We start from the raw sequence: 26,936 nt of genomic DNA on the forward strand, positions 1-26,936 counted from the left end.
GCCCAGCGCTGGGCCAAGATCGCCTCGCTGAAGCATCAGAAGATGGGAACTAAAGCATATTAGGTCCACATCAAAAACAAGGAAGAGGTCAGCCTCTTCCCCACCTATAAAAGGTCCACTCCTTTCTCCTCATTAATTACGCATTTACTAACCTACTGTTATTCTGTCAACACAAATACATTGACTAACTTAGGCATCGGAGAAGAGAAGATCGCCAACCGCGGTCTCCCTCTGACGCCCTTTATATTTCATTTGACAGATAGTAGGAGTAACAAGAGCATCACAAGTAGCGGTCCGCCCATCGGACCAGCGTTAACCGAGATTTGGTTACCGCTAAATCTTCACTACACCATAAAATCTCATCTATAGTATTCGAAAAACGCTATGGTAGGATTTGATAGTGTTTTAGTAAACGCTATGTCTGCCCCAGCTATAATAGGTACAAAGTCAGTCATAGCGTTTTCGGAAACGCTATGAAAAAGTCCGCATCTATAGCATTTGTATACGATTCAATAGCACTTAATAAATGCTAATGTGAAACAATCAATAGCACTTCCAAAACGCTATTGAACAATAAATAGCATTTAGTAAATGTTCTTAATACCTATGGCATAGCTATTAGAAAATGCTATAGATAATATCTGATAGCACTCAATGGCCCTGCTATCCTACATCTTTAAGTGCTGTCAGAAGTACACAAATGAACAATTGCTCATTACATAATTTCAGTAGCAATCAAAATAGAAAGTGTTAATATTCATAAATTAAAAACTACTACATTGTCTCAGCCAAAGTTGTTTTCCTTTTGTATAAATGATGGAAATCCTACTCGAAACAAAAAGCCTTTATAAAGACACTAATATGTTACTCCTAGCACATGCTTTCTTTCTTCTATACAAAAGTGTGAGGACTAGATACTAGTTTCAAACAAAAAGCTGATGGAGTTGAAAATAGATAACATAAAACCATCCTTATCCCGTAAGCTACTAAGCCTCATTGCAAAGTCATATTGAATAGATATACAACAAGCTGACTTCTGCGAATGATTACCAAAGAATGATTAAATGTATGTCTTTGCTATTGTGGGCACCCATAAGAATGATAGCTAGTAAAAAAGGATCCATTTTCCTGCAGCAAACCAGCACAAAGTTCAACAAGTGCAGATTACAGATTTTCCTGGATTAAAGCAATGCTCAAAACTTAGCTTATATAAAGCTAATAGTGACTAGAGTCCTTAATCATGCAAATTAAGCCTAGTCTTTAGGTCAGAGCTAGCAAAGTCATAGTTTCCCTAAATCAAGTTCACGACAGTGAATATATATCAAGTAAAATAAGCATCAACTTATATATATCTTCTAAATTAGGTGTGAATATATATCAAACAAAATAAGCATCAACACACACACACACACATATATTCTAAATTAGGTGCAGATTTAAGAAGATAAACAAATTCCTAATTTAAAACAAGGATCAAAGTAGTGCAAAATAGTGCCTAAAATTGAAAGCAAAGTCAAGAGTTTCATACCTTTTGGGAGTTGTGGAGTCTTGAGCTTGTTTAGTATGGTGGACGATGGAGGGGAAAAGAATTGCACCTCCAAGTATGCTCCTCCATTTGCTGATAAGGGAAAACAGAAACAAAGGAGGGGATTAGTTGATTAAAACTCTCAAACTTTTGGTGAACTCAATCGACCAAATATAACAACTAACAATCAGTGCACTACTTAATTGTCCATGGAAACAATTAAATTTTAAATCAGTACAGAATAAAAGAACAATACCACTCTTTTTGGAATTAGGAAGAGATAGAGGCTGAAATTTGGAGTGATTGCCATCAGAGCCTAAAAATTAACATGTAAAAAATTGAACTCCAAAAACAAAACAGTGCCAAACAGGTCATCTTGTAATATGGACAAAAGTGCAGATAGCAAAAGTTAGATACAATCAAAGATATGCACCAGTTGAGATATCTGTTTCCCAAGTTATATGTTTTACAAATCAGCAAATAACAAGTTACTTAAAGCAATTATCTGGAATAAAAGGTTTTGGAATTACCTTTGTACATGATAAATATTAGAACTGTATTGACCTTTCCATATACATCTTCTTCAAAGGATTTATTCTCTAAAATTCCACCCCTTCCGTACTATTCGTGTTCTGTTGCTGCATCTTTGTGACCATATATGCCTGAGCAACTTGATACTGAAATTCACATCATTTAACAAGCACTCCATAAGTTTTTGATAAGTGAAGTTCAACAATGCAATGAAACTAAGGATTCTACAAAATTCGAATCATAATTTCAAAGCTGCATTTAACTCTTACAGAAAATAACAATTAAATAGAGTATAGAAGAGCATATTTCTTTTCTCTTCTACTACCTACTTTCTATAGTCATAAACGCTATAAGACATATCAAAATTTACAAAGTGGAACAAACCACCCAAAAACAAGAGTAAACACTCTTAACATTATTCATTGAAAAATAAGATTCCAAAAAGCTTGAAAGTTTGCCTAGAATTTCAAAACTAGTGAAATTCAAGTAAAACCATCCTGGACAAAGTATTTCTAAAATACCCAACTAAGAAGTGAATCAGAAAGTGACACTGCCTCCATCTATATTCTATACCCACACAGAGGCGACAAACCACACCCCAACAACCCAAAAACCAAAGCAAAAGTCAGAGATGGTATATGAATAAACTAAACAAAAATTTAAATAGAAAATTACATAGTAACACATGACCAAAGATGCAAACACAAAAAACCTACCTTCAAATAGATTTATACAAATAAGGACATGAGCTCAGGCCCAAAAGTCAAATGATGTAAGCCTGACTCCAAATTTAATGCAAAATGACCAAAATGCTTGAGTTTCATCACAATTTACGGACATTGCCACTGACTCCTATTTACGGGCATTTTGTTCTTCCTCTCCTATTTACGGGCTTTTTCTTCTGCCTCTGCAACTCAGGATCAGCCAGATCCCAAGAAGAAGATTGACCTAGACCCAGAAGCAACCTTCTCCTTCTTCAAATCCCTATTGTTGTAAAATCATAATTTCCCTCCTCGGCATTTTTGGACCACTCACGTTAGGTTCCTCCGGGAGCTTCGTGCTCATCGAATTCAGAGGCCAAGATCGACGGTGTGTTGCGGTCTTTGATGAAGAGCTTCTTCAGTGGCGGCCTTCGAGATGAAGAAGAAAAAGCCTATTTTTGGTGGGAAGAATCACCGTCATAGGCGTCTGCGAAAAGGAGATCTCGGTTGAAAATCAGATACACCGGCCAGATCTGGCCGTCCTGGAACAAGTCGTCAACGGAAATCGGCGATCCGTCAGGGAGGGAGGGAGGGAGTGGTCTGGCTCTGCTCCTCCACCGCCTTATCTTGATTTCATTTTATTTTATTATGGATGTATTTGCTTGTTAGGTTTTGATTGATTTGAAGTTTTTTTAGCATTGCTAAATTTGTAGAGGTCTTGACGGTTGCTGGGTTCTCTGATGTTGATGATTAGGTAGGTGATTTTAGCAGTTAGTGATTTGGCTTTGTGCTTGTTTGAGATTTTCAATTCTTGATTTCGTAGCTGTAATTGTAACCAATATGAGGGGTTAAGTTTCAAACATCCAAATTTATGGCTCTTTCATACTCGTATTTTTATAAGATATTGTATCATATAGGTTCGTAGTATTCCTAGGGCAAGAGCCAGACTGATTCGACCTTGTATTAGAAATCCAAGGCATATTTGTCCTAGTATTAGTAACTATGGTGGATTTATTTCCGTTGCGAAAATCGTAGCTGGATATTACATAAGATCAATGACTAGCTATTATTTGGTTAACTGAGTTTTATCTGTTTTTATGTATCATTGTGTGTGTCTGCACCCAATATCCCATTGCTACTTCATTTGGCAAACTAAAAACTATTATTAAGCTATTGGATACCACATGCAGAACTGTTATTAAGAAAAAGAAAATGTAGCAGAACATGAGTACAAGTGCTGCAGCAGAATTGGACAAGTATGAGTGCAGTAGCAGGATTAGGTGATGACAAGTGCAGTAGCAGGATTATGCGATCACGAGTGCAGTAGCAGAACATGAGTAGCAGAACTGGACGAGTATGAGTGCAGCGAGTGCAGTAGCAGGATTATGCGATCACGAGTGCAGTAGCAGAACATGAGTAGCAGAACTGGACGAGTATGAGTACAGTAGCAGGATTAGGCGATGAGATAAGAGTAGTAGGAGAGTGAGGTTTTGTGAAGTAACATAAAAAGATTATTCTCAAGGGAAAAAAAAGTAAAATAAACAGATTGTTCTCATAAGAAAACAAATTAACATAAAGGGATTATTCTAAAAAAAAAAAAAAAAAGAGTAACATAAACGGATTGTTCTTAAAAAAAAGAAAAAGTAACATAAACGGATTGTTCTCAGTACAGTAGGATGATTAGGCGATCACGAGTGCAGTAGCAGGACACGAGTAGCAGAACTGGACAAGTATGAGTGCAGCAAGTGTAGTAGCAGGATTGGACGAGTGCAGTAGCAGGATTAGGCGATCATGAGTACAGTAGCAGAACACGAGTAGCAGAACTGGACGAGTATGAGTGCAGTAGCAGGATTGGACGAGTGCAGTAGCAGGATTATGCGATCACGAGTGCAGTAGCAGGACACGAGTAGCAGAACTGGACAAGTATGAGTGCAGCGAGTGCAGTAGCAGGATTGGACGAGTGCAGTAGGATGATTAGGCGATCACGAGTGCAGTAGCAGAACTGGACGAGTATGAGTGCAGCGAGTGCAGTAGCAGGATTGGACGATTGCAGTAGGATGATTAGGCGATCACGAGTGCAGTAGCAGAACATGAGTAGCAGAACTGGACGAGTATGAGTGCAGCGAGTGCAGTAGCAGGATTGGACGAGTGCAGTAGCAGGATTAGGCGATCACGAGTGCAGTAGCAGAACATGAGTAGCAGAACTGGACGAGTATGAGTGCAGCGAGTGCAGTAGCAGGATTGGACGAGTGCAGTAGCAGGATTAGGCGATCACAAGTGCAGTAGCAGAACATAACGAGTATGAGTACAGTAGCAGGATTAGGCGATGAGATAAGAGTAGTAGGAGAGTGAGGCTTTGTGAAGTAACATAAAAAGATTATTCTCAAGGAAAAAAAAAGTAAAATAAACGGATTGTTCTCATAAGAAAACAAATTAACATAAAGGGATTATTCTAAAAAAAAAAAAAAAAGTAACATAAACGGATTGTTCTTAAAAAAAAGAAAAAGTAACATAAACGGATTGTTCTCAGAAGAAAAAAAAAAAAAAAAGTAACACAAATTGATTATTTAAAAAAAAGTAACATTTTTTTTAGAATTCAAAAAAAAAAACTAATATAAAGGGATTAAAAGAAAAAAATAGTTAAAGATAAAAAATAAATTAAATCATGACATGTGGCAAGTGGAGAGCAGATTGTCCTTATTTGTAAAATTTAATCATTGTAAAGAAATTAGAAGTCAAAAGAAGTAGTTAAGGGTAAAAAAGTAAATTAACTCATGACATGTGGCAAGTGGAGAGCACATTGTCCTTATTTGTAAGATTTAGTCCTTATATGTTTAATTCAATCTTTAGTGGATGTATTTGTTAAGTCATCTTTTGTCAATAACTTATATGTAATTTGTTAAAAAAACAATGCATATGTTAGCTAATATTTTATTATTATCAAGTCCTAAAATGAGAATCAAGTCGTTGTTTCCCATATGGTCATTAAGTTTAATGGTTAGCTAAACGAATTCCACAACAGATATAACTGAGAACTAAAATATTATAAAGTCGATGCAGATATGAAATTCTAGTGATATTTTCAGATCTGGATCTTGTTCATAAACTATAAAAGTTAATTAACTTGTCATTTACTCTTTGTTTACTGTGCTCCTACTCTATTATAAATTGCAAATCTCGACGTAATTTCGCGGTGAACTGTCTTCATTTTCTAATAAGTCTCCTGCCCAAGTCTTTTTAAATAATTACTGATTTGCTAAGATAAATAACAAGTTTGGCTACTGCCTCTGCACATACCGGAATATGCAAGCACCCGCTTTACGAAGATTTTTCCAGCCAATTCACTGTCGGTGAGTTTACAGCTTATACTTGGTTAATTTCATTGAATAATAACTCCTTTTCTTATTTCCATATAGACTTAAAATTACCTTAAATCATTTGGCAGATTGAGCATTATATAACATGGCGAGCATTACAGTTGCCTCCAATTCAATTGTCTTGGAAGTTCTTAACCAATATAACTATAAAGAATGGAGTTCTCGGGTTGAAACTTACTTGTTGGCCGAAGATCTTTGGGATGTCGTCAACATGAAACCTCCTGAACGAGAAGAGAGAGAAGTTGAATACAAGGCTTGGAAGACAAAGAATGCCAAGGCTTTACATGCAATTAAAATTTCTTGCGGGACTCAACCATTTTCTTTTATCAATGAAACCCGCACAGCCAAGATGGCCTGGGAGGTCTTGGAGAAACAGTTCAAATCACGCGACACATTACGTTTAGAAAAAAAAGGTACGCTCCATGTTATATAAACTACGTCATTAAATAAAAAATAAATAAATAAACTCAATTACATTGTGATAAGGTTATAATAAAATAAAATAAAAACGACATAAGTTATTGTAGTTTGATGTCTTTCCTCTTCACTTTTAATTTGAAATGTTTTAAAGTGAAAATGAAATGGTTCTCATAAAGGTTGCACACATCATAGACCCATTGGTATGCTTATCCTACCATTATCACCCTGATTGTTGCTCTATATTCACGTCCACGAAATATAAGAAATTAGAACAAATCCCAATTAAATTTTCTATTTGTCAGAGAAAGAAGAGAGAAACAGATGTCTTTATACCAAAATGGATGATGCGAGGGAGGAGTTGACACCAGCTGATGAAGACTTGGAAATAAAATCTGGTGAAGGAGGTATGTTCTTTTTGTTTAATTAAGTAGATGAAGAGTAGTGGGATAATGTTTTAATTAAGTTAAAATTGGTAGAATTAAAATAAAAGATGATTAATTATTAAAACCCATCTTGATTGGGATGCATGCCAGGAAATCAGAACAGTTCCAACTATCACTTCGACTCCAGCTATGAACCTTTCTTTGATTCTGTTGTGAATGGTGACTGGGAAAATGCTAAGGAGTGTCTTGCTACATTACTAATTCCTAATGTACTAAGAGCAAGAAATCCAGCAGCTAGAGGATCTACAGCTCTTCACATTGCAGCGAGGGAAGGGCATGTGCATATTGTAAAAGAGTTGGTGTTGTTGATGACTCAAGAAGATCTGGAAATAAGAGATGATAATGGTTGCACCGCTCTTCACATAGCAGTACAGAAGGAGAATGTGGACGCTGTGAAAGAGGTGGTGCCGTTGATAAGACAACAGGGCTTGGGAATAAAAAACAAAACTAATGGTGAAACTGCCCTTCATGTAGCAGCTGGGAGTGGGAATGTGCATATTGCGAAAGAGTTGGCAGAGTTGATGAGGGAAGAAGATTTGGAAATAGGAAACTCCAACAATTGCCACGCTCTTCACATAGCACTCTTGAAAGGGCATGTGCATATTGGGAAAGAGTTGATAGCATTGATGAGAAAAGAAGCTTTGGAAATAAATGATGGACAAGGCTATACGGCTTTAGGTCGTGCCATAAGGTTATGCCACCACCGTGGAGACGAGTACAGTGAAGAAGCTGTGATCGAAATGATTAAACCCATGGTTGCAAAGAACCAGAAAATACTTGGCATTGTGGCTTCTCCCAATGACTACATTCCAGTAGTGGAGGCTTGCATGTTGTTAAAATTCCAATTGGGCCGCTATCTCTATTCCGTTACTCCACGGGAAGCTTTAATGCCGCCAAAGAACAGATGGCAAGGTGCTTCACTATTTGTGTTTTGTCTTGGAGCGAAGGAATTTGGTAAGAGTTAAATTCAAACATATTTAATCAATTACTTCCGAGTGGTGACTCCTTAAATATTTGATTGGTATGTATAATTTTCTTCATAACCTCCACTTCAGACATTCCGTGGGACTTACTTTCAAATTGCCCAAGGTTGGCCACGGTTGAAACTGTACATGGAGGCAATTCTCCGATCTTGGTATTGTCTCGTATGCACTCTGCATTCTTAAGTGGAATGCAACTCAAATTTTGGCAAAAATGGATCTATGATAGTAAGTATCACATTTCTTCTCTCTATATACTAAACAAACTAATTACTATCTTTAATCCATATATTCTACATGGTACTAGTCAATGCATTTAGTCATATCCTTTTACGTTTAATTTTTTTTTTAAATTAAAAAAATACAACTAAATTCATTTCTAGATCCATAAGAATTAGAAAAGCACCATATTTATATATGTGCATTGTTATTTTTTTTATTGTGCCACCAATTTTGAAAGATAGAGGTAGTGCAAGACTGAGAGGATAAATTGTAGATTTAAGCATCTCCAATGCACATAGAGTATTTCATTCGTACCTCCTAAATTGATAAGTAGACATCTCACATCTTTTGAAAAAATTTAGGGTGAGCTTTTTTCTCTAACTGCAACCCCTCTTCCTTTTCTCATTAGCATTACACACAAACATGTGCATAACAAAATGGAGGGGGTGTGTTTTGCAAAAATGGTCTATTTTTAATTCTGACTTTATCCTTACAAAAAAATTGCAATTTTGGATCCCAACTTCCTCTCCCTTTTCCCCTCCTTTCCTCTGTGACCTTGGCGTGCTCGCTTCACTACTAGAGTCCCATCCAAAACTTCATGAGTTAATTACAATTTGTAATTGGGTTGATTGCAACAACCTGTAATTGGGTTGAAATGAGCAACAAAAATGGTATATGTAGATGGTATTGCATGGGTTGGAATTGTTTTTCTTCTTCTATATAGGTAGTTCATCTAGAAACAATTAGAAACAGTTATGGTGTGTTCGATTTCTTCAATTGACTTGTACAACCATCCTTTTATTCTTACATAGGTTCAATAGTAGTGGGAGGACTTGGGAAATACTTAGAACAACTCCAACAGTTTTCCTATAATTTTTGTATTTTAGGGGAGCAAAAGTCAAAGCTTTAAGCAATTTTTCTTCTCCAACTCCAACAGATTCCTTATTTTACAGCAACTTCTAAAATCTCCATAATTTTTCCTTAAATTTTAGAGATTGCTGTAAATTTAGGGAATTTTGCTTTCTCTTTCCTCACTATCCCTAAAATATGGATAGTTATATGGAATCTTTTGGAGCAAAAGAAGTTAACTTTTCCCTAAAATATAGAACATTAAAATATAGGGAAACTGTTGGAGTTGCTTAGATCTGTTAACGGACCGAATTTTAATTCGAATCCGTGGTTATTGGACGAGTTTGGAGTGAAAATTTGATCCGTCGATTTGGTAATGGTTAGGATCCATTAATCCGTATATTTAACGAATCAAACACGAATTTAGGTTGATCCGATCTGTTAATGATCCAGTTTGTTTTTATAATTATTTATTATTATTTTTTTCACGAACACAATATTTTTTCTTACCTTATTAGTGTATTGTTCTAAGGAGTATTTTGGTTATTTAATTCTAACATTCGGTGATACTATTAATTTCATTTCAACATTTTATTGAAGTTTTATGAAGTATCCTGATAAAAAGTTAATATTATTATTTAAAATTTAAAAATATTCTTTACAATAAACGGATCTAACTAGTGGACCGAATATCCATTAGGCCGCCGGATAATTGGATCGGATTGGGTTGAACTTTGCTATTACTATACATATTCGGATTTAGGTCGATCCACTCCAAACCCAATCCATTTATAGGTCTAGAAATACTATGTTCATTCTCAATTGAATTAATAGTCCTCTTTAGTCTTTACTCAATCTCTTTTGCGGATGAGGAGATGGTGATAGAATAACAAGAAAAGGACAAAAATGAAAGTTCAATGTGTAAATTTAGAAGGAGATGTTCGAGTGCCAATTTTAGAGGTCTGAACAGAAGCTTTTATGCATATAATATAACTAAAAATTTAAAATTATAATCTATGTTATGCAACAATTGGAGACTTGGTTGACTCAGTTTGGTGAATTGATCGATATCGGCAACCAAACTAGACTCTTGATTTTCTAGAACACCGAAATTGATCGAAATTTTTCAACACCAACTATGTTAATTTAACCAACGCGGTTTTGGTTTAAGTTCCAATCATTGGCGTTTCACAAAAGCTGAAGCTTGGGTTACAGATCTATCTAACAAGAAGATGGAATTTAGATATAGAGTAAATGTCACAAAAAGTCCCTAAAATTTGGGCCATTCAACACTTTGGTTCCCAATATTCTAAAACTATCACATTGGTACCTCAAAATTAAATATCAACATACTTTTAGTACCCTTCATTAATAACACAGTAAACTCCTCCATTTTTTTAAGGGTATTTTCATCTTGCCTTCTTTCTCTCCCAGCCACGAAACCCATTACTATCTTGATCAAGATAATTAGTCACCAATCACTAACTAAAAATAAGAAAAATTCAAAGCATAAAAGTACTAGTATATGCAAAAGGAGAAGTATTTAGGATAACTATTATATAATTAGTTAACATGAGAAAGGGAAAGATGAAAATGCTCTCAACAGAAAGGAGCTAACAATGTTACTAACGAAGAGTACTGGAAGTATGTTGGGGATTAATTTTGAAGTACCAATGTGATATAGATTTAGAATGTCGGAAACCAAAGTGTCGAATGACTCAAATTAACTTCGGAGACTGTTTGTGGTCAAAACTCTTTGATATATGTTGTTAAGCCTGTCAAAAGTTGTTCAAAGAAGAAGATCATGGATCTAGCATATTCTTGAGATATGAACTGAGGATTCACACCTATGCGGTCTACCACTCTACCTTAAATTGCCCAAAGGTTATAGAAAATTTGACGGTAAAAGTGATTAAGAGAAGGGTTTGTTACTGCTTCAATGGTTTCGAGGGGAGATAGAGAGAGGTACGAGTTACTCATTTTTTTATTTTATTTTTTCCGGCTAAATGAGTTATGGGTTTGAATGTGGTTTGTTTGTTAGAGCAAGTTCACCCGTTGGGTCACCGGGTCACCCACTATTCACTGCTTTTTAGTGTTATTTTCACCCTCTGGGTCATGAGTACAGTGTATTTCGTGCCCTGGGTCACCCTGGATTACTTTCTGGGTCACCATGGTGACCTGCACAGTGTATTTCGTGCCCTGGGTCACGGGCACAGTGTATTTCGTGACCCAGATAATGAAAATATACACTAAAATGCAGTGAATAGTAGGTGACCCGGTGACCCAACGGGTGAACTTGCTCTTAGTAGAGAAAGAAAATTATGATACTTGCCTTCTTGGGGTTGGGATGGCGAGGAGCATGCTAGTTTATAGTGGGACCATTAGATAACCGGTAGAAAATATACATGTCAATTAAAAGTAAAAAAAATAATTAATAGGAAGTAGGCACATTCTATCTTTTAAAGTTGAGTGCGAGTTAAAAACAATAGCGCGTATGATTAGTGTGTATCTGGTATTTTGGTTTTGCCCCTACAATCTGTGTTTGCTTTTATGGCTATGTCCTCACCTACCTGTTCTATCTACTCGGCACTGCTCTGACCTGATCTATTTTTTTGTTGGCTGCGATCATTTTTCATCCTTCAGTAACCATTCGCTGATTGATGGAGGCAGAAAAAGAGGGAAGAGTACTGGTTTAGTCTTTACTGTATTTCTGTATATGAGGTTCGCTTCAAGTAACTTTGGCTTTTTGCCGATTCAGTGTTGTTTCGGCAATGACTGGCCAGGTTTGGTTTTGGTTTCCTCAAGGAGATTCGGGGCGGTATTGGATGGTTTGCGGTTTTTCAGTGCGCAAAAGTCCACTTCCATGCAACATGTAGATTTTGAGTGAAATTCCTTTTTGTTACATTAGAGGGGACTAACCATTGATCTAGTCTAATTTTAACCCAATTTCTCATTTTTGTTACAACTTAGACCAACTCCAATCACAAATTATGAGTAAATTAATCGCAATAAGTGAGTAAATGAAATTTGGATGCTACACAATATGTGTCTGCTATACTAATTTGGGAGAATATCACAAATGGTCACTCAACTTTTACCTATTCGATACTTTGGTCACTCACATTTTAAATATATCACTTTGGTCACTCAACTTTAACTTTGTTATTCACTTTAGTCACTTCGTTAATTTTTTTCATTAAAAAAAAAATTATTTGCCACAATATTAATGATATTTTCGTCAAACCAATTGTGAAAAATTGAGAAAACTGTATTAGAATGATTAGGAGAAGTGATTAAAGTGAGATAAAATGCCCTTTGGGTGACTAAAGTGATTGACAGAGTAATAGTTGAGTGACCAAAGTGATATATTTGAAAATTGAGTGACTAAAGTCGAATGAGTCATAGTTGAGTGGCCATTTGTGAAATTCTCTCATACTAATTTACTAATTGTTAATAGTAAAAAAAAAAAAGGCTCTCAGGCTCTCACCCTCGCTGCAGGGGGTTAAGATTGCATGCAAACTCTAGCCACCATGGCCTGGGACTCTACCACTGGTACATGGTGCCGACACTAAGCATAAAATCTTCATTTACCTCTCGCTGCCTTAGCGCAATAATCTAACGCCTCTTTACACCAAAGGAATCCTCGGCTTTCCCCTTGAATACATCTCACCAGGCTGAACTTGAAGTGGCTGATGGTGTCACTGCAGCCGGCCTCTCAAGGTGGCAATCAAAGGTGGAATTAGGTCGAATGCGACCAAGGTGAGGGCCCTTAAAGGCTCCTGATAATCACAGAGCAGTGGAGAAATCCGGATTGTATTTGATACGGGTTGGAAGCATAGGGAGGCAATCCAATCTGCGAGTGTGGGAGATGTAGTGCACTGAATTACAAGTGTGGCGGCGATGTTAGTTGAACGTCGATCTTGAGGCACGAGTTTCTAATGGCTACTAGTGGCAAGAATAAAGGAGGAGATCGATGGAAAGATGGCGCTGATGATAGCAGTGGTGACAAATGTCTGGAATGGAGTGCCCTTTTCTATTTGAGTCTACAAATCAATTTGGGGTCTCAATTCAGTTTCAATTTCCAAACCATTTTGGGTAATCAGACCAATTTGGGTACCCAAAGTAATCTGGACGCCTAATCATATGAGAACTTGGAAGTGGGTTCAAATTTGGGCTCTATGCTGGACTAGGTTAATGGGCTAGTACTCTATCAGGTTTCGCTTATGGGATCCGAGTGGAAAGTTGGTCAAGTTCCTCATTGGAAAGTTACGTTATGTTTTGTACTTTGCCTATTTACTATGCTTTACATTCATATTGTTATAGGCTTGCTTAGAATAAGTGAGCATCGAATATTGAATGAATAGACCTATTTCTATGTACCATCGTAGTATCACCACAATTTCTTATATGTCTATACTGATGGCAGCAGAAGGGTATGTAATTGTCATTTTGGCTTGAGGCTAGGACTAGTTCCTTTTGGTTTTGATAACGCTCTAGAAGGTATTCTGGATGTGTTAGATATGATTGTAATCATTTTCATTGAGCTTATTCTATATGGTTATTTTGGTTCAAAAGAAAAATAGTGTAAAAAAAAAAATTTCAGAACTAATTGTGCTTCTACGTGTTTTTTAAATAGGTATAAATATACAAGCTCCCGCTATTTTTGATATTCATGATCTTTCTATACCTGTTTCAATCTCAGAAGATGATGGAGGTACTCAAAGGGATGTCGATGTCTCAGGTAAGTTGCATATATAAGTGTTATATACTCTAATTTGTTAGTTGTTTGTTATTCAAATTTGCTACTCAATTGTCAAGAGAGACTCCAATTCTGTTGTTAGGTTTAAAAATTTATTAGTGTCACTATGCGTGCGAAATGTCACCCTCGCTCGGGCAAAATGTCCGTGCCCTTTCTTTGTCTCAATGAATTGTTTTAATCTCTGACATGCTAAATATTGTAGAGAAATAAATATTCAAATACAAATGGGAGAAAATTTATATAACTGATTAAAAATATAAAAAATAGACAAGTGAATGTGAGATATTGAGATTATAAATATACTTATATCATCTCTAAACTGTTGTGAATTATATCATGAAAAATGAGCCAACTCATCTACTTCCTTGCCTTTCACATCTCTTTCTCCTCTAGAAGAAAGAAATGGAAGAGTGATAATTTGATCATGACATTTTGAAGAGTACCCATTAGTTATCTTAATCCTAATATGGCAATTTAGTCTCAGAAAAAGTTTATTAAACTTCTCTGTTTATTTTGTTTACATATATTATTTCATAGCATATATGTATATCAGTTTTTAAAGAATTTTTACCAACATATTGGAATTTGCAATGCAGTTGTGAGTTTACATAAAAGGCTCGTTAAAAGCCTCCTTGATGTTTTGGGTATGCTACATGCCTACACTCACATTGTTTATCTTTTTATCTACATTTAAATTTTGCTTGTTAGTAAGTTAACATTGTTTTCAATGTCAACCTAGGAATCAATCGCATATATGAAATGAAATTGATCCATGTTCGGATGTTTGAATTTATACGTTGCATGGGTGAAGCCACAAGAAATAGGGATGATCTTACACTTGTGCAACTTGATTTGATGAAGAAATCAATCTTCGAAGGTATAGAACGAGGGGATCTTGAGTTTATCACTCGTATTTGTAAAGCAAACGCAGAACTTGTGAACATCTTGGATGAAAAAGGAAGAAGCATATTTCATTTCGCCATTGAATGTCGTCAATAAGAAATTTATTCTCTTATCTACGGTCTTGGGGAAGAAAAGAGAAATCTATATGGAATTAACACAGCGTGCTTTAAAAATAGTATGCTACATGCTGCAGGGAATTTATCTCCCTTTTCACAGTCTAATCATATTCAAGGTGCAAGTTTGCAAATGCAAAGAGAATTGCAATGGTTTAAGGTTAGAATTTCTATATATAACTATATTTATAGGTACTTATATATGCATTTAATATACGTGTGTGTGTGTAAAGCCCTACTCATCTAAGGGAAAGTTTTTAAAAGGATTGTGAGAGACAAGTGAATCTGACAACTGAACAAATGCACAGTTTTAAGTTATTACAATTTCATGTTTTAAATTTAACACAGATGGTTGAGATGCATTTGTCCCTCACAATCTCTTAAAACTGTCTCTTAGGTGAACAAGATTGTGTGTGTGTGCGTGTTCTCCTTCAAAAGATCGAGTTTCCTCATCCCGAACAATTAACAATATAACTTATTTAGGATTGGCCTTGCAAAAAAAAACTAATTGGAGATTGTGTACTTATAAATACAGTTCGTCATATAAACTTGAAATCATGAATAAAGTAATTAATCAAATTGATTCTGAATAAGCTATATACAAAATTAGCCATTTGACTAATTACTTTAAAATTAGACATGAGTTTATTTCAACATTGATTTTCTAATTTTAGATATTCCAACATTTGTTTTCTTTTTTGATGGAAATAGGTAAGCCCTTTCTTTAATATTCAGCAAGCAGTACAAAAACGAAACACCTCTATGAGGTCGACAAAAAGTATCATTCCTTAGAACCTCATAAACCCTATTCTAGAAGAATAAAATCCCAGAAATCCTGAGTACACCCACTTTTTAGTAAATTCACGCACCATTATTCTAACAAAAACCAAGAAACCTCGAAGTTTACATTAAAAAGATTCTAACTAAGGCACTGGTTTTTGCGACCCAAACAAAAATTAAACAATGGTATAGGCCATAGAGACCTTATTCATAGAGGGAATAGAAAGTGAGAAATCACCCTCCACCCCCATTCCAAAGATAGACCAGTCCTTGAAAAGGCTTAAGACCCAGCCTACCCACTTCCATCCATGGGACAAAGCCCATCCTGTCAACCCTAGCCTGGAAAGCCCAAAGCAAGGATCCCAGAAACAGTCTGCCCAGCAAGGAGACAAGGCAGCCCACTCAGGTTGTACGCCACCGTTGACCTCCATCACCGTAGATCTCCGGTCTTCTACCCCAAAACCTCCGTCGGCATCCCTTTCAAGCACAGCCCATGCCCAACCTCGAAAACCTACATGCCTAGTCGACGGGGTCTCAGCACTATCCGCCATCAATCTTGGCTCCAAAGTCACCTCAACAGTCCAAAATCTGTTCTTACCGACAGACCAACCCCGACGACCTCCGTCGGTTCCACAATCAATTCCATCCGCCACCAAACTGTCTCCCAAACGAGACGACGCTAGAGTCAGCCAATATCCTGCCTCCATCACGATCCTTGTACCTCAAAGAAAACCACATAGAAAAGTAAGATGGGTAAGCCGGAGAGCACCCCCACCACCGCCGGCCACGAACCAGCCAGACAAAAGAAGGGATGATATACCCGCCATCGTAGTCGAAGATCAACGTTGTCGGTCAGATTGAAAATTTTGTCGAAGGCCGTAGCCGTCGAGTAAACCCTAGCAGAGCTAGGTCAATAAAACTATAGATACAAGGTGTTTTATATAGTACATAGAAATATTAAAATTTTGAAGTTAGGACATTTTCCTTCATTTATTTTCTAATTCTATTTGATTTTGATAATAGGATTTTGACATAAATTAAGAAAAATAATATCACTCAGTGCATGATGAGTTTGGAAGCAAGTTAGTTTTGAACAAATCTCAGTCCAAGGTAAAAAAACCCTGGGAGAGTTTTTCTCTCAATCTAGTCTTCAACGACGCCCTAGCCTCCTTCTATCGCTCTCTTCTCCACTTCTCTCCATCCAATGGCTTCCGATCCATTGATGCTATCACAGCAAGTTTTGCTGCTTCCTTTGCCATCGCTGAAGGAGGCAGCGCTCTTGACCTAGGAAAGGTTGGTGGTGGCCTAGTTCGCAGGTCCTCCCAACCTTTCTTGATTGGAAAACCTCTGACCCGCAAGCTGGTTGATACTACGGCAGAATTTAGGGTTCAAGAATGGGCTTGAGATTTATTCTTGTTCTCCTTTGAATCAGTGCGTGATCGCAACAAGCTACTCTGAGGTGAGGGTTGGTGTTTTGATCGAGCCTTGGTTTGCTTTGAAAAGTATGACGGTGTCAAACCTCTTCATGAAGATCCTGCAGCTATTGGTACTGTTTCTAGCCCTAGAGACAAGGGCAAAGGAAAGTTTTAAACTTTCCTGGTCTTCTTGCCTAATACTAGAAGTATGGTCTTCTACTACTTTCATCTTAGTTTCTCTAGTTGTACATCAATTGAGGTCTCTAGGCAACTAGGTTACTTTTCAAAGGGAGGTCAGTAGTCAGGATTTTATTTTTTTGTTATTAGGCTCAATAAGTGAGTATATGTGTTAACAGTAAGGGTCACCTGTCTTTTGCTTGGTAGCTTGTGCCATTTATGATTTTGGTATGAGACAGCATCTGATGTACATACCTTCTGGCCATGGATAAGTAATGAAATTATTTATTCCTCAAAAGAATAAAATAATAAGATTTTGACATAGCATAGCATCACTAAAGAAAAGTACTATAATACACGATGCTATGCTATGTCAAAGTCTCTTTATCAAAATCAAATAAAATTAGAAAATAAATGTTGGCATAAACTCTTGTCTCACGGTCAAATTGGACATCCTAAATTATTGATTAGAAAATTAACATCCTTTTAGAACTATTTTTATGTATCAATCTTTTCCTCCATTTTTTTTTTATCAAATAAAGAACTCATATATAATAATTAGTCTATTCTGAGTCAAACTCACGACCTCCGGTCTCACTTATAATTTAAAGGGGAGATTTATGCCACTATACCAAATATTACTGGGCTTTTCCTCACTTTTTTTTGGGAAAAATTTCTAAATTTAGTTTTATACTTTTATGATAATTATTTAATAGTGTTTTATTTTATTTTATTTCATATCGTCAATGTATTGGTGTTTATTATGATTGTAACTATTAAAAAAAATACTGTTAATTGGATGAAGTCTTCTTTGTTTTCTTTAATCTTTCAGTAAACAATTAATTGAATTATGAATCAAAAAATTAATGGCCAATATATACACTTAGGTTAAGAAACCTGGAAGGCTGGAACTAGTATTTCAAGCTGCGTTTAGGTTAAGAAACCAGGAACTAGGTGCATCCAATTTCCTATCACTAACACAATTTCCCGAGAAAGCAAAGGGTGGCTAGGGTTCTTTTGGTAAGCTTGGAGGGCTGTTGGCATTGTCGATGAGCGGTGAGTGCAGCTGGGCGGAGAAGTTTTGATAAGGTCATTTTTCGGTCCTTGCTGCGGTGGCATGGCTTGGACCCTGTCGAGATTGCAAGTTGTGTTGGTGGTGGTGCATCTTAAGATCATTTGGAGGCCCTGTCGAGGGAAAACTAGTGGTACTGGCACTCTTTTCCCTTTGATCGGTGGTAGTTGGTAGGATGGAGTTGAGGTGGGGTTTCGACGGGCTCTATTCTGATCGGAGTTTTCCGATCTAGTATGGGTGCTTCAGAACCATGTGGGGAAGGGGTGTTTGGGTGAGGTGGCGCTTCTTGTCGGTATGCTGGCGATGATGGCAGGGTGGTGGGTCATCCAGTGTCCACTACTGGTGGTAGCTAGTGTCTCAAAAATGTGATGAAGGAGTGGTGGCTGCTTTAGTTTAATTGGAGGTTTGGCTAGGGTTTGAGCATTCTTGGGTCCGGGCTTTGCTCTGGGCTCGAACTTTATTTTGTTTTGTAATTTTAATTTGTCTAATAATACTCCACATTTTTCTTATGGGTGTAGTGGGCCTTGGCCCTGTATACCTTGTTCTTTTAGATGTTACAATGTTTAGTCCAATGGCCAGTATTAATGCACACCAAAAAGGCCTTTAGGCGAGTGTACTAGTTTTTTTGGTTGCATTTTGTAGCTTAATTGTGATCAAGGCGTAGTACTCTACACTAATAGTCATTTTTAAATATGCAGTCAGTCCACTACTTGATTAGGGAATGTAATGGGTGATCTTTGACCTTGCATGGGTCGTATGATCTTTTGATCACATGAATATATCTATTCCCCTCAAAAAAGAAACCAAGAACTAGTATCTCAAGACGGTTCCATACCTAAAAAAATACCAATCATTACAAATTAATATTAAGCTCACTTCATGCAAGCTTATCTAAGGAAAAACTACTTTGCTCTCCAAGGAAAAATCAATAACTACCTCTCCTATCTAAGTTCCCAGTTGTGGCAGAAGAAGAAACATCATATCTAGCTTATAGAAGCAATTTTTGCAAAAAATTGACTTGAATAACTTGAAGAAAATAAATTATATTTAGCATGTTTCTTTCCCTTAAGGTCAAAACTCATAACATCAGCAAGGGTCACAAATCTTTTGAAGCAAGTTAGCCTTAGCCTTCAATGGCACCACTATTATGTCTGACACCCAATATGGTCCAAAATCTTCAGTCTAGAGTCTCAACCTCCTTTAATTGTGATCTCAAGTAAGGTAAACCAACAAGAGTCACAAATCCACAAACAGCCTAACAGCCTAAGAGTTTTTCAAACCTAAACCTAAACCTAACTATGATCTCGACATCATCTTCAAACCAATATTTTCATTTCAAGAGCAAAGGCTAAGAGACTCGATTTTGATCTATATCCAAATATTACCTTTACGAAAAGATGGCATTTCTAAATCCTTCATGTTACTAAACGTGTTTCTTATCAGCCTAAAATTCATATAAGATCGAAATGTTAGTGGGATCCCTTGAAGAATGATCTAGTATGAGTGGAGCTTGAGAAGCATTCATTTGATGTTCTAGACTCCATCATATTCAGTAAGACCGACTAGAGCCTAATTGAAGCCAAATGATCCATCCATCCACACTCGAGTTCGATATGTCGGGTCTGAGAAGAAGAACTAAACATAGTTAACTTCTACCTCCTACGTGTTGAAATCCCCATTAATTTTCCAACCATGTTATATGTTCTTCTTTTACTGCACTGTATCTCTCTTATCACAAAGAAAATTCCAATTACTCTCAAATCGATCAAGCAAACATTTCACCAACCACAAACAGGAAAGTGGATTTCAAAATCATTGGTTTGGAGTCTTCACTCTAGACCACCTTCCCGAGAATACCAAGAAGACCTTCAATAAATGAGTAGTAACCCATAAGAAAAGGAGAAAACAAGTGTACCTTTGCTATTCTAGTTTGATTAACACAAATCATCATGATCTATGATACCAACTGAGCTTGATTAAAAATCTGATACTGCATGGAGATAGACTGATATTTATGCCTTTGCATCAAGAAACCATAGGCATAGAACATGGCGATTGATTCAAGACCTTGCTGTTGAGGGTTGCTCTCTTCCATGGTTTATCGCTGGGGATTTTAATGAAATGATGTGTAGAGTAGATAAATCTAGATGGCCTCCAGAGCAAGTGCTGTAATGGCTCAGTTTGATAATACTATGACCTCTTGTGACTTGATCGACATGAAGTATTCAAGTAGCTAGCAAATATACTTGGGTAAACAAACACACTAAAGAAAGGTTGATTGTGGTTTTTGTACACTACAGTGGAGACACAGGTTTCCTTATTCTAGGTTTATGACTCTAGAACCTTTTGAGTCTGATCATTTCCCTATTCTAGTTGAAGTGTGTGAGGGCCAGTTTGGGTTTTGAATTTCCAGCAGCAATAGCCCTCTTGATAGAGTGAAGACCAGGCCCAAAATCGATCAAAGGCGTGACCCATGAACGATTTTTTTGTAACTAGCTGGATGGTTTAAGTAGTAATTGGAATTGGTTTCAGAATATGGAGCTTATAAATGGATATGGTGTAGGAGCTAGATGCCTGTGAGTTTAGTGAGGATGAAATTCCAGCAGTGGCATGGTTTTGGGTTTGGGATAAGGCTATTTGGGTATTGATGGCAAGGTTTATTAGAGATAAAGCTTGATCCCTTGCTTGAAATTTCTGGGTCATTCTAGCTTGATTTCCAACGGCAATGTACCTGCTTTTTATAGTGGAGTAGGCGGGGAAGATCAATGATAAGAACTGAAAGTTTTGAAGGAGTATTCTCAGTTTTGGTGGGATAATTCTAAAGCTTTCTGGTTTTGTTTTCTCTATGAAACCAAAAGAGTGGAAGCTCGTTCAGGATATGAGAGTGGAGGTCAGTGGTATTGGTATAGGACTGTGATAATCCCAGATTCTACGCTGCTATGATCTTTGGGGGATTCTAATCCCCTAATTTCTGCTATTGTAATTCATGATCACAAAGTCTTAGGGTTATTGGAAATTGAAGTAGGATTATTGAGGATATGAATTGGAAAGCTTCTCCATAGATTCTGGGTTCTTACCAAAAATTGTAAAACACCAATCCCAACAGTAGTTCTTGTTAGAACTATGTTTCTGGTTTGGGGGAGAAAATGGGTTTTGGGCTAGAGATTAGTTTAATGCACATTGGGTGAGGGAATGACTTTGGTGGGCTATAAGTTTTGTTGGGCCTGCTTTCATCTCTCCACTAGCCCATTTTAAGATTTTGGTCCCTCAAGCTTGAATTTTGGTCTCCAAGTCCAAAATCGTCGATGGGCCTTATCTTAGCAATGAGCCTCACAGAATCCATTACCTTCCACACCACATCCCTCCATATAAGCCCCATGTGTATAAACGTAGCTTGGGTCTACGTGTATTGCATGGTAATTTGGCGTGACGAATTCTTGAAGATGCATGTTAATTGCTTGAGCATTTGGGCTTGCACTATTTCTAGTTAACTAGACCTTTTTTTGGGCTACAATGAGCTTGCTTGAAGGCCTAACAAGATTGTCGGTTTAATGAGTCATCTCTTCGTGTGTCGCTTATAAAATTGACTTGTGGAATTTTGGGTGTCAACAAAGTGAATGCCACTAGAATGAACAAAAGGAGACCGAAACAATGTTTTAGGTTTGAAGAGATGTGGTATACACACGCTGAGTATAAGAATATCATTCAAGTAGGTTAGTCTGTAATCCCTTCAAGTAACCCTTTAACACAGGTTGTTGAAAGAATCAATAATATAGGCACTCACTTATTACAATGGCACAATGAGGAACTTTCAGAAAAGCATAATGACATGAGAGTTTTGCAGGAAAAAATGAATGACATCAGGACAACCCTTTTCACCTTTAGAATATAAAGAGCAAAGACAGTTACACATTTAATACTGTACTTTTCTTACTCAACAGGAAACTTATTGGAGGTAGAGATCAAAGGCTCTTTGGTTGAAATAAGGGAATAGAAACATTGCTTTTTTTTTTTCATAGAAAGGCATCTACCAGGAAAAGCAAAAACATTATCAAGGGCTTAAATGATTCGGTTGGTGAATGGAAGACTGAACCAGAAGACCTTAGAGCAATTTTGCATGAATACTTTACCCAAGTGTTTCAAGTTGGTCTTGTAAATGGTGATGTTATTGAACAAGTGCTTGTTACAGTGCCCACTAAGGTAATATAAGAGATGAATGCAACCTTATTGTCACCTTACACTGATGCTGAGAATAAAAAGGCTTTGTTTCGAATGCATTCTTCAGAGAGTCTTGGACTGGATGGTATATCACCCTTCTTTTTTCAAAAATATTGGGATATTATTGGTATTGAAGTTTGTTTGGAAGTTAGACACATTATTGGAACTGCCAATATATAGCAAAATACTAATCTTACATACTTGACTTAATCCCTGAAGTTGAGAATGTAAAAGAGGCTCAACAGCTAAGGCATATTGCTTTGTGTAATGTGCTTTTCAGAATCAGTTCAAAAGTGTTAGCCAATGGACTCAAGTGCATTCTATATGAAATTATCTAATCACTTCAAAGTGCCTACGTTCTTGGTAGGCTCATTTCAAATAATGCTCTTGTAGCAATTGAAGCTGCACATATTATGCACAAGCTTAGAAACCAAGAAGAAGGTTTTTTTTTTTTTTTTTTTTTTTTTCTGTCTCTAAAGCTAAATATTAGTAAAGCCTATGATAGGCTGGAATGGAGTTTTGAGGAGGTTATGTTGATTAAACTTGTTTTCTCACACAGATGGGTTTAAGTTGTTATGTAGTGTATCACTTCTGTGAAATATGCAATTTTGATAAATGGTTAGATTACTAATTGCATCACCCTATTTAGAGGTATAAGACAAGGTGACCATTTATCACCTTATTTATTTATTCTGTGTGTAGAGGGTTTGTCCTCTTTGATTACTCAAGTTGTTGATACAAATCAATTGATGGGTTTAAAAATGTGCCCTGAAACTCCCATTTTGCATCACATTTTCTTTGCTAACAACAACTTCCTCTTTGGAGCTGCCATTGAAGAGGAGTGTTGGTTATATAGAGCTATTTTCAATCTGTATGAGCAAGCTTCTAGGCCAGAAGGTGAATTTTTAGAAAAGTAGTGTTGTCTTCAGCATGAATGTTACTCAGGAGATGCAGGAGACATTGGCTAGTGTATTTGAGGTCAAGCTGGAAACTGATCATGACAAATATTTGGGACTTCCTCTTAAAGTTGGAAGATCAAAAACATAAAAGTTTGCCTATATTCAAGAGAAAATGACATAGAGTTTTTTGGGTTGAAAATCCAAAATACTAAGTGTTGTTGGCAAGTAACTACTCATCAAGGCAGTACCGCAAACTATGTCTATCTATGCCATGAATTGCTACTTTTTGCCTAAATCCCTTTGTGGTGACACAATTTTTTTGGGGTAATACAAACAATAAGAAAAGGATCCATTAGGGGTCATGGGATAGGTTATGTTTAACCAAATAAGGAGGCATTAGTTTCAAGAATTTGCATGCTTATAATCTTGCAATGTTGGCAAAGCAAGGTTGAAGATTTGTAACATAGCCTCATTCTTTAGCATCACAAGTATTCAAAGCAAGGTACTACCCTCAATGTTCTTCTTGGGAAGCTATATTGGTGATTCACCTTCTTTTTCATGGGCAACATTCACAGTGCAAGGTCTGTATTATTTGCTAGGGTGCATTAAAGGGTTGGAAATGGTACTAGTATCAATATATGGAGAGATAATTGGATCCCAGACATTTCAAGGTACGTGCTCTCTCAGCCTGTTAATTGTGAATTTCAAATAGTTAGAGCTCATCTGTAAAGACGCAAACTCTAGGTTCACTCCAGAACTGCATCATCTTTTCCAGCCTAATATTGTGGAAAGGATTAAATGCATTCACATTAGTAGGCACCAATTAGCTTATCAATTCACTTGGAGGTTAGAGAGTAAGGGTTTCTTCTTTGTCAAGACTGCCTATTGGATAGCTAGAGACAAGGTACTAGGTGATGCTTTGGCCTAATCTTCTAATGGTGATCCATTTAAAAATCTTCAGAAAGTTTTATGGAAAGTAAATGTTCTAGAAAAGGTTAAGATCAGTGTATGGAGATCATGTAACAATCTGCTACAAACTAAAGCAAGATTACTCACTAACGGTTCCTAGGGTGATACTAAGTGTTTGTTCAGTCAGCACTTCTTTGAAGATATTAATCACGTGTTCTACGGGTGTCACATTACAGCCACCATACATGCAGCACTAACTTTTAATACTCAGGTACATATTTCACCTGTCTTTCAATTCAAAGAAAGGATGCTTGTGAAATCTTGCACTTTGCAATCTAATATCTTTCAAAAACTACTTATGGTGATTTGGGCTATCTAGAAAAAATAGAAATACCATGTTATGGTCATAAACTTCACTCTCTTTCTTTGTGTTGTTGTTTTCTCATCACGATCTGGGTAAATTTCTTCCCATGAAATCCTTACACTAAAAATTACAATTCAAATAACAACATTTGAAATCAGTAAATTCACAATCCTAGAGATTTTAAGTCTGAAAATTTTAAATCTAAATCCAAATTCAAATTCAGTATCCAAATGGGGCCTTGAGGTTTTTTGATTTGTTTGCGTTGTTTTGATCGAAATTATAGTTTGGATTCAATCAAAGTCACTCGATGTAGGTGATGGGTGATGATTGGAGACTAATTGGCCATCGGTCATGTCCGAGGTCAGTTGTGAAGGTCGAGCGGTGGTCAGTGGTTAAAGGTGTGGGTTGAGTTATGTGAAGGGCTAGAGAAACTGATGATTAAAGGGTGGTGGTGCTGCTTGCACGCTACACTGTGCAAGCAAGTGAGAGAGAGAGAGAGAGAGATAGAGAGCTGGGTGCCCACAGTAAGAGAAGAGAGAGGGTTGAGTGCTCAGAGTAAAAAATTTGAAGATACCAAATTACCCTTTAAATTATGATACCTATCACTACAACTCACGGCGTCATTGATGTCGTGTATGTTTGCTGGGTCAGGCTTGGAATCTGATGTATCAAAGTTTATGTTTTGGAACTTGATGTACTAAAATTCATAGTGGTTCATAGTTTAAGTCCACTTACTATCTTAAGTGGAGTATCTATCTCTAATAGAACTAAGATTATATGAGAAATGACTCACGTTACTACAATGGAAGCAATTATATTATTGCATTTATTTATAAACGTGTGTATGATATGCAGGTATGTATCGCAGACTTTTCAAAATAATTTATAACATCACACAATTAATCGATTAAAACTCATAATGTTCTTCGAATTTTCATTCCTTAGAACAAGGCAAATTAAAGTATGGTTAAAAGAAATCAATGTACACTCAAATTCCCATTAAGTACCCCGAATGCACAAAGCTCTAACCTCTATACCAGTCTCCGACCAGACTATATGATAAAACAAGGCATATATAATACCAAATACTTTTCTTCTTTTAAAAATGTACAAAGAATACGTAGTTTACAAAAGATGCTGAAAAACCTTGGGCCAACGAGGTATGATTGATCTCATTTGGTAATCAGCACTGGACTCAGATGTTAGTTGGGTTTTTGCAAGCCACAAGTGGCTAATATTGTTCCTGGACTAGTGGGCTACCTCCTCCCATCCAAATACCCTCATAAAAAAATATTAATAATAAGATGGTGACCTCTTAAAGCATACATGTTGAAGGGTTGTAGGCTCGAAGAATTAATAAGTTACTTCGTGTGCAAACTAATTAACTTTTTTATTCAAAATGAAATGTAGGAGGTCGAGAGTATTGTTCCTCTAGCAGCACATGAGACTCGAAATACTTCAGATGATTTGACAGCTCGTGAACTATTTCATAAGAATCATGAGAAATTGATGGTGGAGGCAGAAATATCAATGAAAGGGACAGCAACTTCTTGTACAGTTGTAGGTGCTTTGATTGTTACCATCATGTTTGCCGCAGCATTCACAATTCCTGGTGGAAATAATGGTACATCAGGCATTCCAATGTTCATAAACGAAAACTTGTTTTTGGTGTTTATAGCTTCAGATACTATATTCCTCATTTTTTCCACAACTTCAGTTATTATATTTTTGGGAATCCTCACATCACGTTATGCAGAAGAGGATTTCCTCCAAAACTTACCCACAAAGATGATGATAGGTCTTTTAACCCTCTTCATCGCTATTGCCACCATGATGATCGCATTTTCTTGTGGCCTTGTCATTATGCTTCATGGAAAATATTCATGGGTTCCTATTCCAGGCATCTTGGTTGCTAGTATCCCAGTGACCTCATTTGTGTGGATGTTGTTTCCCCTCCTTGTGCAGACTTTCATTTCTACTTATGGACCGGGAATATTCAACAGGAAAGTCAAACAGTGGTATTGAATTCTGATGTTATTCGTGGTGTATATCTCTGGATTTGCAGCTCAATCAGATAATACATCCAAAGTCAGTTTTTATTCAAGTTGTATTTAATTAGTTTTGGATTTCGTTTCGGATTTCATTGTTGTTTCATTGTTGGCAGTAAGGTATTATATTATCCAACATGCTTTTTCACCCAATTGTTCTCCATGCTTTGTAGTTCACTCTGTTACAAATTATTATTGAACAACAGGAACAAATTTATTTTGACTTCCTGA

At 36.7% G+C, this 26,936-nt stretch overlaps 1 protein-coding gene and 1 long non-coding RNA gene across 2 annotated transcripts; one reads left to right on the forward strand and one right to left on the reverse strand.

Annotated features, from left to right (window-relative positions):
• Nucleotides 1-765: 765 nt before the first annotated feature.
• LOC112180573 lies at nt 766-3,385 on the reverse strand. The gene is made up of 5 exons (XR_002928360.2): nt 2,773-3,385; nt 2,056-2,202; nt 1,782-1,841; nt 1,529-1,618; nt 766-1,128 (listed from the first exon to the last, which is right to left on the reverse strand). It is a non-coding gene; the product is annotated as an uncharacterized LOC112180573 (long non-coding RNA).
• Nucleotides 3,386-6,824: 3,439 nt separating this feature from the next.
• Nucleotides 6,825-26,682, forward strand: LOC112175734. The gene is made up of 6 exons (XM_040511557.1): nt 6,825-6,958; nt 7,088-7,951; nt 13,685-13,789; nt 14,547-14,684; nt 14,871-14,983; nt 26,068-26,682. The coding sequence occupies exons 1-6, from the start codon at nt 6,892-6,894 to the stop codon at nt 26,680-26,682; spliced, it is 1,902 nt and encodes a 633-aa protein (XP_040367491.1). The 5' UTR covers nt 6,825-6,891.
• The last annotated feature ends 254 nt before the right edge of the window (nt 26,683-26,936 follow it).

This window comes from Rosa chinensis, chromosome 7 (genome assembly GCF_002994745.2).
Source record: "Rosa chinensis cultivar Old Blush chromosome 7, RchiOBHm-V2, whole genome shotgun sequence".
Classification (NCBI taxonomy): domain Eukaryota; kingdom Viridiplantae; phylum Streptophyta; class Magnoliopsida; order Rosales; family Rosaceae; genus Rosa; species Rosa chinensis.